Here is a 16,705-nt window from a genome sequence, read left to right on the forward strand (position 1 = left end):
TTGCCAATGTTTGCAAGTATCATGCTAGAACTACCAGAGTCCCGTTGGTCCTCCTCTCCCAGTGCTGGGAGGGCTCAGGGGAGAACATGCCTATGCGTGTAGATGTGGGATCACCATGGGTCCACATGGGCTCCTGTGTCTGCGCTCTTGGCAGAAGGACATGGCATGCACCTGCTTCTCTGCACAACCTAGCCTTTGACCCATTATCTACATGTGGGTGCTAGTGAGGGCACCTATGGATGTGGACACAGGTGCCCCCGTCTGCAGGCCTGGTTGTGGGCACATATCCCTGGGGGCTGTGTTCTTGCCTCACCTGGGAGCACCAGCAGCCCAAAAGCCCAGTCAAGAGACTAAGGGCAAAGCCAAGCTGCCACTCTAAGGGCAGCTGCAGGGGCTGCGGCCTGGATGTGTGTGTCTACAGATCTGGGCCTGGTGACGGGGCAGTGAACATCCAAAGAGTATACTTGTTCCCCTAGTCCCAGAGGATTAGAAGCACCCCAGTGGCTGCTTAAAAGAAGAAAGTTTGGAACAAATGAAAAGCCAGTTTCTTTCCACTGTGGGAAATTAATAGCAGGTCTAGTAACCTGGAATGGTACAGGCATTTCTGTTGTGATACTTATATTTTGTGATATGTGTGGTAGTGAACCAGAGGCTTCCTCTCTTATACAAATGAGGAAACAGGCTTAAGCGAAGGGGCTCTCCTAATTTCTCACACGGATAAGGAACAGGGCCTGGACCCAGACCAAGTCTGTCTATCAAAAGAGGTTATACTGTCAACTGCTCTATAGTCATCACAACAGTAAGATAATCACAATAGCTGCCATTTGTCAAGCACCTGTTTGTGTGCCAGTCACTGTGCTTGGTACTCTTCATACATTGTCTCTGCTACTCCTAGCACCCATGAAGTCATTTCCATTTTACAAAGGAAACTGAGGTTCAAAGAGACTTGCTACAGCCTTAGGGACACGGATATGATCTTAAAACCAGGTGTTTCCATACTTGCAATGCTGTGAGGCAGGGAGACATTCTTCCCCAGGAAGAGGCAGCTCCAGAAGACAAAAGAAACAGAGTCCCATAAAGCATTCAGCTCACTCGGAAGCCTGGTCTGTCACAGGTAACCACACAGACTTCCCTAGTATCCCTGTTAGTCATACATAGCTCTGGGCTTGAGGCCTGCATGGGACATCTCTGCATATCTGTATATACCCACATATAGCTAAGTCTTTCCAGCAGTCGCAATAAATGTAAGTCAATTGCACCCTCGTAGAGCCTCGGGGACATTCTTCAAAGAAGAATGGTTTGCTGTGTAGGACATTGTTTTGAGGACTGGATGCGTTATGAGGAGTGAAAGCTCTTGGCAGAGCTCTGACCCTTTAATCCATTGGAGAACAGTTGCAGAATTCAGCCACCAGGGGGCACTAGGTTCCCAGAAAGGCAGCATTTGTCTGCTGTCTCCATCTACCAACCCGCTACTCACACACAGTCTACAGTGAGGACTAATTCATTTCCCTCTTTAAATGTAAGCATGCAGCACAGAATGTTTGGTTCCTTTAGCATTTTAATTTATTTTATTTTATTTTATTTTTAGTTTCGAGTATACAGTACATTGATTAGACATTCATAATGCAGTTTATAAAATGATCCTCCCAATTACTCTGTCACCCCTTTGGCTCTACACCTAACCATTGCATTACTGCTGACTGCATTCCCTGTGCTGTACTCCCCATGTCTGTGACCATCTATCAACTGCTAATTTGTATTTCTTTAGCCCTTCACCCCTTTCTCCCAGCCCGCTAACTCCCCTCTGGCCCTCACCAGATTGTCCTCTGTATTTGTGAGTCTGTCTTCCATTTGTTTGTTCTTTTTCTTCCTTATATTCTACATAAAAGTGAAATTATATGGTATTTTCTCTGTGTGACTTATTTCACTCAGCATAATAACCTCTAGGTCCATCCATGTCATTGCAAATGGTAAAATTTCATTTTGTTTTATGGCTAAGTAACATTCCATTGTATATCTGAACCATAACTTCTTTATCCGTCTGCTGTTGGGCACTTAGGTTGCTTCCATATCTTGGCTATTGTGAGTAGCTCTGCCATGAACATAGAGATGCATGGATCTTTACAAATTATTGTTTTGTTTTTCTTTGGAGCAGGGTAATGAAGTGCAATTGCTGGGTCATAAGGTAGATCGATCCATTTTTAACTTTTTGAGGAACCTCCAGACTATTTTCCGTAGGGGCTATACCAATTTGTAATCCTACCAACAGTGTATGAGGGTTCCCTTTTCTCCACATCTTTGCCAATACCTGTTTTTTGATTTATTGATGATAGCCATTCCAACAGGTGTGAGGTGATATCTCATTGTGGTTTTAATTTGCATTTCTCTGATGGTTAGTGACCTTAAGCATCTTTTCATATATCTGTTGGTCATCTGAATTTCCTCTTTGGAGAAATATCTATTCAGGTCTTCTGCCCATTTTTTAATTGAATTTTTGGGGTTTTTTGTTGTTGAGGTGTATGAGTTCTTTATATTTTGAATATTAACCCCTTATCAGATGACTCATAAGTGAATATCTTCTCCCCATTCAGTAGGTTGTCTTGATGGTTTCCTTTGCTGCGCAGAAACTTTTTAGTTTAATGTAATCCCATTTATTTTTTTCTTTTGTTTCTCTTGCCCAAGGAGATATATCCAAAATTACTAATAGCAGTATCAGAGAGTTTACTGCCTATGTTTTTTTCTAGAAGTTTTATCGTTTCGGGTCTTACATTTAAGTCTTTAATCCATTTCTAGTCTGTTCTTGTATGTGGTATAAGAAGGTGGTCTAGTTTCATTTTTTTGCCTGCATCTATCTAATTTTCCCAGCACCATTTATTAAAGACATTGTCTTTACCCCATTGTATATTCTTGTCTCCTTTGTCATATATTAAATGAACATATAGACATGGATTTATTTCTAGGCTCTCTGTTCTGTTCCATTGGTCGATGTATTTGTTTTTCTGCCAGTACCATGTTGTTTTGATTAGTGTAACTTTCTAGTATAGTTTGATATCAGGGAGTGTGATACCTCCAGCTTTGTTCTTTCTCAAGATTGCTGTGGCTATTCAGGATCTTTTATGGTTCCATATAAATTTTAGGATTATTTGTTCTAGTTCTCTGAAAAATGCCATGCAGAATGTTTTGGTTCCTGAGAGCCTCCTCTCAACCAAATGAGATTCAGCTGTTGTCCTGTCTGAGTCCAAAGACCAGTCAGTCAAGAAGACAGATGCAGATGGGAATGATGTGTGCAGTGTACAGAGGTTGGAGACTGTCTTGAGGACTCTCAGGCTTCTTGGGTGCCTGGGCTGGGGTTTGACTTGCAAATAGCAGTCCAGTGGGTAGACAGAGTTAACCACCGTCTCCTGAGCTCCCACAAAGCTTCCTAATGGTCTGCTTACTCCTACTTTCTCCCTGCAGCCGCCACAGGTGTCTTTTTCAAGATCTGTTTAGGTTATTCTCCCACTTAGAACTCTTCCAGTGTGTCCCCTTAGGATAGAGACCCAGCTCCTCCTCGATCCCATGGACCCTACATAGCTGGTCCATCCCCTGGATCTCCTGTTCTGCGCTGCAACCATACGGGCATTTTGACCCCTGGCATACCCCCTGTGCCTTCTTTACTCAGGATCTTTGCACAAGCTGTTCCCTCTCCCTAGCAAGTGTCACTTCTTCAAAGAAGCCCTCCTTCATCCTCCTCCATTCTCCAGCCTGGGTCTCATCCCATAACACCTTTCTACACAGGAAGCATCCTCTCACAGTTATCTTAAACTGACTTTGGTTACTGTTTGAGCAGCATGTATACCCCTTGTCCCCATGGCTGAGCTTGTGAAAGCAGTGGTTTTGCTTACCCTTATACTGCCTATGGTACCTGGTATTTAGCAGCCCTCGATAAACATTTGGGTAGATGGAGCCACTGTGACGTATGGTGCTCTGAGGTGCCTGGTCAATGTGGTCACAGGCCAAAGCAAAATCCTGGGACCTTCTCATTGTTCTAGACTGCCTGATAGTAGGGAAACAGGATTTCTACTGGCAGTTGGCAGCATGGCCACACCCTTCGCCCTGATGATTGCTCCGTGACTGAGAACACCAGATTGGGGGACCCAACTGCATGTTAGTTCAACCTGGCTCCTCTCCAACCCAGGCAAGGGGCTCCGTCTCCTGAGGCGCTGGCTTCCCTGCCACTGTCTAACCCTGGCTTTCTCCCCCACAGGGATCTTCATCGCCTTGCTGCTGCGTTTTGACATCAGGTGAGCTACTTAGGACCCCTAACTCTCAGGCCTCACAAGTGAGGGGCCTTCCCCAGGTGAGGGTTCTCCAGTGGTTTTCTGGAGCCCAGAGGAGATAACTAGGGGACCAGATCCTCCACCTCCACAGCAACCAGAGAAATTCTGATTATATCTGCATTTTGCATTTTGATGTTCTAAGTGTTCAAAGAGCCTGTGGCCAAAAAATAAGAACCACAGGCCAAGCAGTTTAAACCCCGAAGGTCCATAGTGCGTTCTCCCTGTGTGACCTTGGCAAGTGCACCTGACCTTCTGAGCTAAAGTTTCTCATCCTTATGTTAGTAGTAAACAAGAGTTCCTATTTCAGGATTATCAAGCAAGTCTGGAGAGTGCTGAGCACAGGCCGACCTCAGTAGCTCTCAGGAAAACCCAGCTGCAGTCTCCTCATTATCATTTTTATCAGCTTGGGATCGGGTCACCGAGTCCCAGTTGCTCTAGCTATTCTGCCCTCTCTTTACTCAGACTTTTTTTTAAGTCCATTGTAGAAAGTGAGCACAAGAGAAAGAGAAGGGGCCAGCTTGGGTTACCACTTAAAACACAAGAAAGGTCTTGCTTGAGTTAATGCACCTGAGCAACTGGAGCTGCCACCAGTAGGTGGCGCTCAGTCATTCCAGTAGAGGGCTTGCTGTGTGTGCACTTAATTTTGAGGTAGTTTATGAATTTTTCTTCATTCCTCATGCCCAGTAATTGCAAAGGCAGTAATAATGTTGACAGTGGTATTGAGAAACTCAATACCATAGTCATTGAAATCCAGTTTGCGTGTAAAACTTAACTTTTCCCCACTCACATACATCTGGGTTATTTGTTTCCTACCCCTCTGGACCTCTGGAACACACAGGCTTACAGACAGCCTTTGGAGGGGACCTGGCTAGTTTGTGAGTAGAGGCACGTCTGTGCCAGCTGGCTCTGTGCTCCTGGCTGTTCAGGGGTGATACAGTGAGAAACCCACAAGAGTCCCTGGGCCATTTGCTGGAAACACAGATTCAGCTGCCTCAGAGGCAGAATCTCATTCCTCCCCTGAACTTGCAGGATAAGCAAGCCCTTTGGAGCTGGTTCCAGAGTCTGTGCAACATTCCCAAAGGCAGCCAGTTGTACCCCAGGCTTCACAACAGGATAACTCTTAACGTACTTGCAGCTCAAGGCCTACAAGCAGCCAGGGCAAGAAGGGAAGGCTGTCAGAAGTACTCGTTCATTCTACAGATGTCACTGGGCCCTGTCCCAAGTACTGGGGGCACACAGAGGTCATGAGCCGGTGCTGTAAAGAGAAATCATGTAATGGCAATGCCAGGCTGCATATGATTTAGCTGTTCTAGGGCTGATCTTGGATGAATTGTCTCAAGGAAGTCACTGGCATCTTATCCACACAGTCTGCATCTGTTTAGTATTCACAACCAGTTACCGAACTGTGACATGCACTACACTTAAAAGTAATGACTTAGCTTTTGAGTTTCTATATCGGTGTTTCTCAAAGCATGATCTGCCTGTATCAGATTCACTTGGATTTTTCAAAATTCAGGTTCCCAGACCTATTAACTCAGACTCCCTAGAAATTGGCCCTAGAATTCTATTTTTTTTACAAGCTTTCCTGGTGATTTCTATGCTGGCTAAAGTCTTACAGCCACTGTTCTAGGTTTATAGTGCTTGATATTCATGACCACCAGGAAATGGCTTGTGGTTTCCCCATTTTGCAGATGAGTAAACCAAGGGTGAGATAAGGAAAGTGACTGGTCCAAAGACACAAAGACTCTGGGCCATACCAGAGTGCACGCCCACCTCCAGGTTCCCAGCCCAGAGCTCTCAGGCACTCCACAGCCTCCAGGGTCTTCCCAGCTCCTCCCTCAGAAGGGATGCCTGCATCTAACCTTCCTCCTCTTTCTCCCTACTCCTTCCTGAAGCTTGAAGAAGAACACTCACACCTACTTCTACACCAGCTTTGCAGCCTACATTTTTGGCCTGGGCCTTACCATCTTCATCATGCACATCTTCAAGCACGCCCAGGTGAGCGCTCAGTGTATCACGAATGCTTTCAGTGCAAGTAACAGACATCATAGGGTGTATTTGTCATATACAGAGGTAGGCACTACCCAGTGGTGTCAGAGCAAACCCATCTGTGATTCTGTCAGCCTTTTACTCGTGGCGGCTGCAAGGCAACTATTTCTGCTTCAGGCAGCACACACACGTTAGTGGTGAGAAGAAGGAGGGAAAAGGACCACAGCCATGCCTGTTGCCTTCATCAGGAGGGCGAAACCTTCCCCAGAATCTTCTCAGCAAATTTTCGCCTGTATCTCATGGGCCCAGATCAATGTCACATGGCCCTAGCTACATGGAATCTAGGAAAGAGAGGATGTGGCTTGTCAGCCTTGGTATTCAGGGAGACAGAAGAACGGGATTGGGGTGCGTGGTGGATGTTTCAGCCAATGCCTGCCCCACCACATGAGTGATAGGTGCACAGCCCCCACTCTTCAAGCAGGCTCTGCCTCCTCCCACCAGGATGGGAACTGAGCTGCGACAGAGTGAACCAGGATGGGGTGGGGGCTGAGAGCTGTTGTCACTGGCCTGAAGAGGAGAAGTCTGGGAGGGCAAAGCGAGCAGACAGGATTACTCTCTACTGGAAATGAGAACACTTCCCATGAGCCAGGCTTTGCTCAGTACTTCATGAGGGTCGTTGTGAACAGACGAGGAAACTGGAGTTTAGGTGCCACATGGTAAGGGTGTGGTAGAGCTGAGGTTCATACCTATGTCATATGAAAACCAAGCCCAGGCTCTGAATCTGTGGCCCTGGAAAAAGCAGTGGAGAGTGGAGACTCGAGAAGCCCCCGTGGGAATCCAGACCTCACTGTCTGCTAACTGTGAGCCTCTGGGCAGGTTGCTGAAGTTACACTTGATTTTCCTCATTGAACAAAAGTAGAAAATGAGGGTAAATAATAGTAGTCACCTTGGAGTCACTTGAAGATGAAATGAGCAAATATAAGTAACGCTCTTAGAACCATACTGGCCCAAGTAGTATTAGCTGTCATTATTGTTGCTGTTTCTCCTCCTCTCCACCCTCCCCAGGACACCAGCCACAGAGGAGCCACCTTCTGATCACAAGAGCTGTTTATTGAGCAGTTACACTGTGCCAGGCACTGTGCTAAACCCTTTTGTTCATTATCTCATTTAGTCTTTACAATGTTTACGTCTCTATAGTATCTATGAAGTAGATATTAGTAGTGTTTTTATTTTACAAAAGGTCAGCAGTCCCCTAGCCCATGAGTAGGGAAACCAAGAACCAATAGGGAGATACCTCTCATTCTCTTCTGCTCCAAATGGCCTCAGGGTCTCTGCAAACTGAGTGTCAAGGTCTCAGAGAGTAATTAGACCTGGATTGGGGGACAAGCTTAAACTCCTCTTGGAGGTCCCCAGTTCTCAGCCCCCGTTAGATTCCAAGCCCAGAGCCATTTCCCCTGCAGCCACCAGGTAGCAGGCTTGTCTTCTGCCTCGGCTAGACTCAACAGAGGACCCCATTGAGAGCCCTCTCACACAGCTGGACAGAGGCAAGAGAGGTGGTCCTCTGTTTGTGGGGCACACTGTAGCCCAGATAGAAAAGGAGACTTCGCTGGGTCACACAGTAAGTCAAGCTAGGTCCCCACTGGAGCCCTGGACTTCTGGCCCCAGGCTTCTGCTACTTTCCAGCAGCAGCCCCACCATTCACCCCAGTCATCCACGTGAGCATCTCCCTGAAAAGCTTGGGAAGGGGATCCTGGACACAAGGGGAACCTGTTCTATAAGGTCCCTCTCCCTCTCCAAGACACAGGCAGTCCCAGCACCAGCATTCCCTAGATAGGGGTCTCCTCTGCCTCACTTAGCCTCTCAAAAAAAAAAATACTCCTGTCAACAGCCGTGCCACCCTGATCTCATCTGATCTCGAAAGCTAAGCAGGGTCGGGCCTGGTTAGTACTTGGATGGGAGACCACCTAGGAAGACCAAGTGCTGTGGGCATAAAAAAATAAAAAACAAGGGATTATAAGCTGACAAGTTCCTTGCAATCTGTGAGATCAACCAAGGGTTGCCTCACCTAAAAAAGAAAAAGGCCCTTAAAGATGATGTGGTGTCCTCATTGTACAGAGAAAGAGGAAAGCAGTTTTGCCGTGGTCACACAGCAAAGCCAAGTCACGATGGAAAGCCAGGCGTCCTGACCCCAAGTTCACCGCTCTGAGCTGTACATCCCAGCCTCTCTTTAGCACTGACTTTCTTTGGAGAGGGTCCCTTGTGCCTTGAGAGGAAAGAAAATAATAGGTTTGTGTCCTCCTGATAATCACAAACTCACTGCCTCCCAAGGGAGCCCTTCTCATCAGCTCCAGTACTGCTTTGGTGGCCTCTCACAGGTTTTGGTATGGACCTTTGTCATTGTGGTTTCTATTATGGCCTGAAGCCTAGCTCATACCAAAGACCTGATGGAGTGAGGGAAGCTCAGCTGCCCAGGTCCAAATCCAAGTTCAGCCACTTACAGACACCCTGTGCAACCTTGCACAAGTCATTGCCCCCTGTCTGAACTGAACTTCAGTAGCATCATTTGTAAAACTCAGATCTTAATATTTACATTAGATTGTAAATTAGATTTAAGGATAATGTAATATGAAATAGTATGTTTCACAGCCCACCCATGGCAAGTACTGAAAAATGATGTGAAGGTCAGGCTCAGGAGGCCATAGAGTCCTGTTCCCTGGCTAGGGACTGGCTTCGCCTCAAGTGGTGTCTCCTCACCCTCTCCCCTACCCAGTCATCTTCAAGACACCCTCTTAACTCTGCAAGCACCCATGAAGACGCCATTTGCTTAGTATTTGCCAGGCCCTTTTCTGAGTGCCAGGAATCTACCTGTGCAGTTCCCAGCCCAGCAGGGGAGAAACTTCAGTCCGTAATACAGGGATGTTCCATTCCAAATTGCCAAAGTGCTCTGAAGACTTGCCGGGGGCCCTGAGAGCGTGGAGCAGGAGAGCCTGACTCCACGCATGAGAAGGCTTTCTCGTGGAAGTACCAGCTGAGCTGAGGTCTGAAGAAGGGATCCGGGCAAAGGTGCATCCCAGGCAGCAGCAACTGCATATGCAAAGGTCCTGAGGCTAGAGGTGACAGTGTGGACCAAAATGAAGCCAGTGTGGCTGGAGTAGGGCAGGTCACGTGAAGGTGGAGAAGGAAGCAAGGGTTACATCTCAAGGGGACTGCAGGGCACTGGGGGCTATGGAGGGTCAAACAGTAGAGTCACATTCAACTTTCAGTTACTGCAAGGAAAAGAATGGCTTTGTGTCTGGTATGGCTGAGGTTCAATCCCCAGATTACCATTTAGACCTCTGAGGCCTGGGCTGTCCCTCTCCAAAAGCATCAGCCTTCTGTTTACAAGGAGGGCAGTCATAAGGGATGTGGAGATGGACTGAAACACCCGCTGGGAGGCCTGAGCTCAGTGCACACAGTAGGTGCATTGTGAACAAGGGCTGTTAGTATAATTGTCCTGTCCTCCAAACTCAGCGTCACCTGGAGTCTCAGCACAGGCTCTGGGCCCAGTCCACATGGGTGTGAATCCCAGCAGAGCCAGCAACCAGCTGGGAGATCTCAGTATAGGCCACAGCAAGTGCTCCACACACAGCAGCCATGTCATCATCATCATCATATTATTATTATCATAGTATCTTCTGGAGCATTTGTTAAAAATGCAAACTTCCATCCTCAGGCCTCAGGAAGCAGGGTTTCTGGGAATAAAACCAACCCAGGTCACATGTTTGAATCCAATATCTCGGGTGATTGGGACACTGCCAGCCAGGCTCCTGGGCACCCTTAAAGCACCGCAAACTTGAGTTTCTTTGGGTTTCTTGCCTTCCCTCCCAGGGAAGAGCAGCTTTGGTCTGGGAGTCGGGAGCCCCGGGTTCAAGCCCAGCCACTGACTCGTGGTTGCCCTGCCCAGCATCACCTCACCACCCTGTGTCCTCTTACAGCCTGCCCTCCTATACCTGGTCCCCGCCTGTATTGGCTTTCCCGTCCTGGTGGCACTGGCCAAGGGAGAAGTGACAGAGATGTTCAGGTAAGAGGGGGTGGGGGCAGATGCTTGCATGACACAGGTACACCCGCAGGCAGCTGGTGGAGCCTGCCGGGGCTGTTCGTACAGGTCTCCAGAGGAACATTTTCCCACCACCAGCCCCACCTCTCACCCTTTCCACTAGCCAATGTGGTGAACTGCAGGGAGCCAGTGGAGGACAAGACCTCGAGGCTCTCTAAGCAGCCCCCACAGCCAGAGAGAGGCCAGCTGGTCTTCAGAAGGGACTGACATAGAATTTCCCCCCTCGAGGCCCTACTGTCAGGACTCCTAGGTTCCTACCCAGGCGTGCCACTTTGTGACTCTAGGCATCTCCTTCCTCTCCCCTAACCTCAGTTTTCACATGGGAGTATTATGGGGGGACTCCAGTGTGGAAGAAAGTGCCCCAGTTTAGAAGTCAAGTGTCAGTCCCCTGTTCAGCCGCCTCTACGGTTGTAACCCACAGCTAGCTGGCTTCTTAGTCTCATACCCCTTCCCAGTGGCCATGTTCACAGAGCCACACCCTGTGCACGGCTCCACCCATACCCCAAGGCCTGCGTGACTCTGACAGGTGTCTGCTCTGCAGCACCACCAACCCCGCCTGCCACGGGCCCAGAAATAGCTGCCAGCTGCGATTGAAACTGCCCACTCAGGGGCCTTCCACCCAGCTCTACCTGCCTTGCCTTCAAGTTGTCCCTCGAGCACCTGCCAGGGCCTTCTGTGCACCTGGCTGCCCGCAGGGGAACCGGTGAATCACCCCTCCCCCCTCCCCCGTACCTGCCCTGCCTAGAAGCCCCAGGCTCCCAGCCTGCCTGTCCTTATCCCCTGGCCTGGCAAGCTCTGTGGACTCTAATAAGACAAGTCTTGGGGTGAATTTGGCAGATTTGGGGGTGCTTTGGGGGCAGGGGTGGGTCCTGATCCCTGAGCTCAGCACCTAGCTTCACTGGTTGGCTCTCATTCAGTCTCAGCCCCACTCTACCCCTTGAGGTAACTTCCCCTGTCCCAGTCCTGTTGTGTCCTCATGGGGTCAAATTCTGAACACCCCCAGCCAGAACAGAGGGTGCCCCCTTCACCCATTGGTGCTTGGTTTCTCTAAATGTTTGGCCACATAGGCACTTTGCCCCATCTTTTCATCCCCACTCAGGAGGTTCTTATGTTGAGGTGAAAAAACACATAGTGTCTCTCTCTTTCTGTCCATCTCGCTCCCTAATTCTCCACCTTATCCTTTGTTCTACTTTTCCCTTTATCGGCACGCCCCCTTTTTTTAAATTCATTTATTTATTTTCAAATAGGTAAAATTTCATAGCTCTGAGAGGGACAGTACCCTCAGTGTTCCAGCCACCCCACAGAGGCCAGTTCAGTCACAATGTCTCTCCATTCAGAGACATCTTTGCACCTAAGAGCAAACGTATGGATACATACTCTTGCACAGATGATGGCATTCTTGGAGCATTCTGCATCTTGATTTTTCACACAATAATATATTTGAGAGATATTTCCACAGCAGCCCACAAATGTCTAGCAAATCCTGTGCTTTTGCGCAGCTGCCTAGAGTCCCCTTGTATAGGTGCATCATTTCTTTTTTATTCTCCAAATAATACCAGCTTCTTTCCAGAGAGCCTAAAAGTACAGAGAAATAAAAGTAAGACGGTTCCACTCCCTGTTCCTGGGAAGAGAAGTCTGTCCTCCTTTAGCCTTTTCCTCGCCATTTCTTTTTCTCTGTCTTTCTGTCTGTCTCTCACACAGCTACGAGTCCTCGGCGGAAATCCTGCCTCATACCCCGAGGCTCACCCACTTCCCCACGGTCTCGGGCTCCCCAGCCAGCCTGGCCGACTCCATGCAGCAGAAGCTAGCTGGCCCTCGCCGCCGGCGCCCGCAGAATCCCAGCGCCATGTAATGCCCAGCGGGTACTCACCTGCCCGCTTCCCCCCACTGCCCCGAGGCCAAAGGTAGGGCAGACACCCCAGCTCCACTGTACGGGTCAGGTAGCATTGCTAGGCTCCGGTGGCAAGAGGCAGCTCCTCTACAGCCATCAGGCAGTCACTGCATGGGGCCAGGAAGCGAGGCAAACCCAAACCTCAGTGTTCTGACCAATAATGTGGGCCTCTTGTGATGTCAAGGAATGTCAGCAACCCTTGTCATGCAGTAGTAGATAATGTTACTACTTGCTGTACATATATAACCCTGGGCAAGTCACTTTCTTCTTTCGGAGTCTCTCTTTCTTCATCTGTAAGTGGGCACATTCCTGCCTCACGGGGCTGATCTGGTGAGGAAATGTGGGTAATGTCCTTAGCATGAACTCAGTTGCTCAATAAGTGGAGCCCATAATAAGCGCTTAAGCCAGGGTGTCCGCCTTTGAGAGTGGCACCTTGCCACTTGCCAGTAGAGCATCCCCCCTCCCCCCGCACCCCTGCACCCGCCCGCAGCCCTAGGATTGAGCTGTTTGACTCCTGCCATGTGCCCTGGGAAGCCACACATCTCCTGTAGCCTTGTCCTGGCTACCCCTTCGTTTCCCCAGTGTCTCCAGCAAAAGGTTCAGGAAGCTTGAAGTTGGTCCGCCCAAGCCCAACCTCTCCTCCATTTGCCACTGCCTTTGCCACCTCTTGGTACCACAAGGCACAGGGAAAGCAGAGCCGCCTGTCTGAGGAGGGCACACAGTGGGGCGTGGCCACACACTGGAGGATGCTGGGAGTGGATGCGGGGCTGATGTCCCTCGTGAGCCCAGGGGTTTTCCTGGGATGGTGGATGGTGGGCACCAAGATTCTGCTCTCCCTCTCCTCTAAATATGTTTTATTTATTGTTTGGTTTTTTGGTCAGTTATGAGGAGTCAAATCCTAAGGATCCAGCAGCCGCGACAGAATCCAAAGAGGGAACAGAGGCCTCAACATCAAAGGGGCTGGAGAAGAAGGAGAAATGATGCGTCTGGTACCAGACCTTCCGAGGGCCGGACCAGGCGGGTGGGCATGGACCAGCACAGGCCTGCACGTGCAGAGGGCACCAGAGGCCTGGCAGCTGCAGAGAGGGGCAGGAGCAGAGGGATCCCACCAATGAGGCCTCTGTGGCCTGGTTCCCTCTCCCACTTCTCTGGCCTTCCTCTGCCCCTCCCCATCCCTTGCAGGCAAAGGAAGCCTCCAACTTCCCCCACTCCCCCAGGTGCCAGGTGGGAAAGTGGGTCTGATTTTTAGATTTTTGTATTGTGGACTGACTTTGCTTCACATTAAAAACTCATCCCATTGCCCGGGCAGGCTGCTATGCTCCTAGAGAGGTTCTCTGCACCCAGCATCTTGCATTGGGTTTACTAGCTCTCACCCTTCCACCCAGAAACTTTCCTGTAAGCCCCCCTTCCTGGAAACTGAACTACTACAACCTGTGGGAAGGCAGGCCCTGACCTCTGGGCCCCTTCATCTTGGATGCCCACCCATGGCCTAGCCAGTGTGCCAGCTCAACACCCCAAGGATGCCCTCTGGCCAGCAGAGGGAGCCCACGAGCCCTCCTCGCCGCTCCAGCCATCCAGTTTTACTCACCGCACTCCACACAATACTAGAGAGCAGCAAGGGTGTGGTACAGGTGCTGGCTGAGTCCTCTACTCCACCTCCATGGGGAGGGGGCGCAGACCAAAAGGCTGACCTCACTCAGCAAGGGGACTAGTATCTGTAAAGCCAGAGAAATGGTCAGGGACAAATTTAAGTTTTATTCCTGGGTCCCAGTATCTACATGGCTTCAGCTGGAGAGCACTTAGACTCTAGGTTACCCCGGAGATGAGGACCCATCACTCCTATTTCCAGGGTTCTTCCCAAAATGACTACTGCAAGGCCAGAAAGATTCTGATTATAGGAGCCACCTCTCTCCCCACAGTGAGATTGGTCGCAGCACAAGAGCCAGGGCCGTTGTGAAAGCTGGGGTGAGGAGGGATTGGGCCCCGTGCTTCTGAGAGGCCATCCAGACCTGAGAGCTAGAGATCCCAAGGTCAGAGTTCTCCAAGGTTTGCAGAAGACAGCAGATTTGGCCTGCAAGAGAGCCCCCAGTGGACCAGGTGAGGAGTGGGCATAGCCCTCATCCACCTGTCTGGTGTGGGGTCACAGATGGGAGGAGGTAACCACTGGCCTGAGACTCAGTCCACTAGGGCATTCTGTTGCCCAAGCTTCAGGTTCAAAGGCTGAAAATAACAGTGGCTTCCAGACAGTTTGGAGGTGCCTACAATACAAATATGAGCAGAAAATCAAAAGTATTGTAATAGTCTCAGTGGGTATCAAGCAGTTACTTGTATCAAGCACCTCAGTACAGGATTTCACTTAATTCTTACAGTAATGATAGTATTAGCCCATTGCTCAAATGAGAGAATTGAGGCAACTTGCCCACAGACATGGACTTGGCCTAAAGCAATCCAAATCGATTCCAAAGTTCCTAAAGACTGCAGCTTCTCTCCAGACTCCTGGGTCTAAGTCACTGTGGCTGGTATGCTGGGCACCTTTGAGCCAGCCATCCACCTTCTCTGGGCCTAGGATTCTACAAAAGGGAAAGCAAGGACTGGAAATCTCAAAGGCTTCTCTGAGCCAGGGGGTCCCTTTCAGGAACTTCTCGGATCTCTTCTGACTCCAGCTGCCTCCGGAGGGGAGGCCGTGTGGTCCTGGAACAAGGCTCCTCTGAGGGCGGCAGATGGGGCAGGCAGCCCAGGCACACAGTGCGGTTGGTTCTGCGGCCCAGGGCCCACAAAGGCCTCATTGAGTCACCGCCGGCCCCTGGCAGAGGCTGAGGTGGCAGTGGCGCCGGGCGCCTGCCACCTAATGACCATCCTAGCCCGGCCAGATGTTCCACAGACCTCTGCAGCGGCCATCCAGGGCCCGCCCGGCCAGCCGGCACCGCAGAGGCCACTCTAATTCCAATTAACCAGCTTCAGCTGAGCAAACAGCGGGCAGCGGTGGCCCAGCCCGGGCGGTAGGCCCGGCCTGCAGAGCCTCCGAGTCTAGACTCCAGATGTGAACCACCACCGCCAGAGTCCCATGGAAAAATGGCACCAGGCCGGGCTCGGATTGGGCCTGCACGCCGGAGAGGTTGGGGTGGGTGGCTGGGCAGGGCCCTGGGTAGGCCTAGTGCCAGCCTCACCCCGGGGTGGGGGTAGATTCTTGGGAACTGTTCCAAAACCCCCAAGTTCTGCCCCTGATTTAGTAGGTGTCCCTCTGTGGCCTTGGTCTCCCTTGATTGACTATTAGGTGGGAGAGGACTGTAAAGGGGAAGACCAGCCCTGCTGAGATCACCAGTACACACGCTGTTTCATTTGTCTAGCATTATGCTGTGTATTTCAGAAACATTTAACAGGTTGGTACCATTTTTTTTTTTTAGATAAAGGAAACTGAAGTAGAGGGACATTAAGTCCCCAGAGGGGATTTGAACCCAGGGTGCCTGGCTTCCAAGACCATAATGATCACCAGCGGTGCCGTTTAACATAAGTCAGGATACTGGATTCCAGGTTCCCTTTCTTGAGGGTGGTGGTGGAGAAGAAAGTAAGCGCCTGACTGAGCAGGGCTAGCTGCCACGATGAGACTGGAACAGGCCTGCCCACTCCGTTCTGTTTCCTCAGCTGTGAAATGGATAAGAACCTCCCAAGGAAGGCTCCAGGCTTCTAGAGGTAAAGCCTTGAGGTGCCCTTTCAGGCCTCAGCACCACCAGGTAGGAGCTGGGCACCAGGCAAGTCGCTGGGCACAGCACGAAACACGGCAAGTGCCCAAGCTGGAGCTGAGTTTTGATGGGGAGACAGACTTGAAACGGCTAAGGCGATAACGTCTAGTCCATGTTAGTGACAAAACCTAAGGCTGGAGAGGTACCTCAGGCTCCCACAATTCTGTCTGGGGGCCCTAAGGGGCAAAGCCAGAGCCTGTGAGATCCAAGAGGTCAGAGTTCAGCTGTCCTCACACAAATGGGAAAACAGCCCCCCAAAAAGGCAAGATTTGCCCGGGGTCTCACAAGGAGTGGGTACCAGAGGCCAGTGAGGCCTATGGCTCCCTGCCGGCCCTGGTTTTCCAGCGTTCAGATTCCCTCCTTGATTCCAGGCCGGGCCGTGGGAGGCGGAGGCTGAGGAGGGGCGGGAGGTGCTGCACCCTGCCAGGGTGCGTCAGGAAGGGCAGAGCGGGAAGGAAGGCACACCCCCTCCCCCGCCGCGGCCACACCTGGGCTCTGCAGGCGGGCAGGGGGGCCCGGCCGGCGCCTGGCTCCAGCGAGTCTGGGCTGCCTCCCCGCACCGCCCCGTGGGGGCCGCCAGATGGGCCGGACGCCCGCCCAGCAAAGCAGGCAGGAAACGGCCGCCTGGGCTGCCTGGAACGCAGCCGCCGGCGGCAGGGGCGGGGCCCGG

The 16,705-nt window shown here is 50.7% G+C and overlaps 1 protein-coding gene across 9 annotated transcripts in view; it reads left to right on the forward strand.

Annotated features, from left to right (window-relative positions):
* Positions 1-13,611, forward strand: part of HM13 (histocompatibility minor 13) — a 39,019-nt gene extending 25,408 nt beyond the window's left edge. For 6 of the 9 annotated variants that reach the window (XR_003043118.1, XR_003043115.1, XR_003043116.1 and 3 more), the window contains 5 exons: positions 4,247-4,283; positions 6,215-6,317; positions 10,283-10,368; positions 12,106-12,308; positions 13,177-13,611. Coding sequence is in view for 3 of the 9 variants with exons in the window: in XM_006921693.3 (XP_006921755.1) it covers positions 4,247-4,283; positions 6,215-6,317; positions 10,283-10,368; positions 12,106-12,252; positions 13,177-13,276 (473 nt within the window). In the remaining 6 variants the exon portion in view is untranslated. The remainder of the gene's footprint in view (positions 1-4,246; positions 4,284-6,214; positions 6,318-10,282; positions 10,369-12,105; positions 12,309-13,176) is intronic. The other 3 variants (XM_006921692.3, XM_025039841.1, XM_006921693.3) reach the window with 2 other exon arrangements.
* The last annotated feature ends 3,094 nt before the right edge of the window (positions 13,612-16,705 follow it).

This window comes from Pteropus alecto, unplaced genomic scaffold (assembly GCF_000325575.1).
Source record: "Pteropus alecto unplaced genomic scaffold, ASM32557v1 scaffold45, whole genome shotgun sequence".
Taxonomy (NCBI): domain Eukaryota; kingdom Metazoa; phylum Chordata; class Mammalia; order Chiroptera; family Pteropodidae; genus Pteropus; species Pteropus alecto.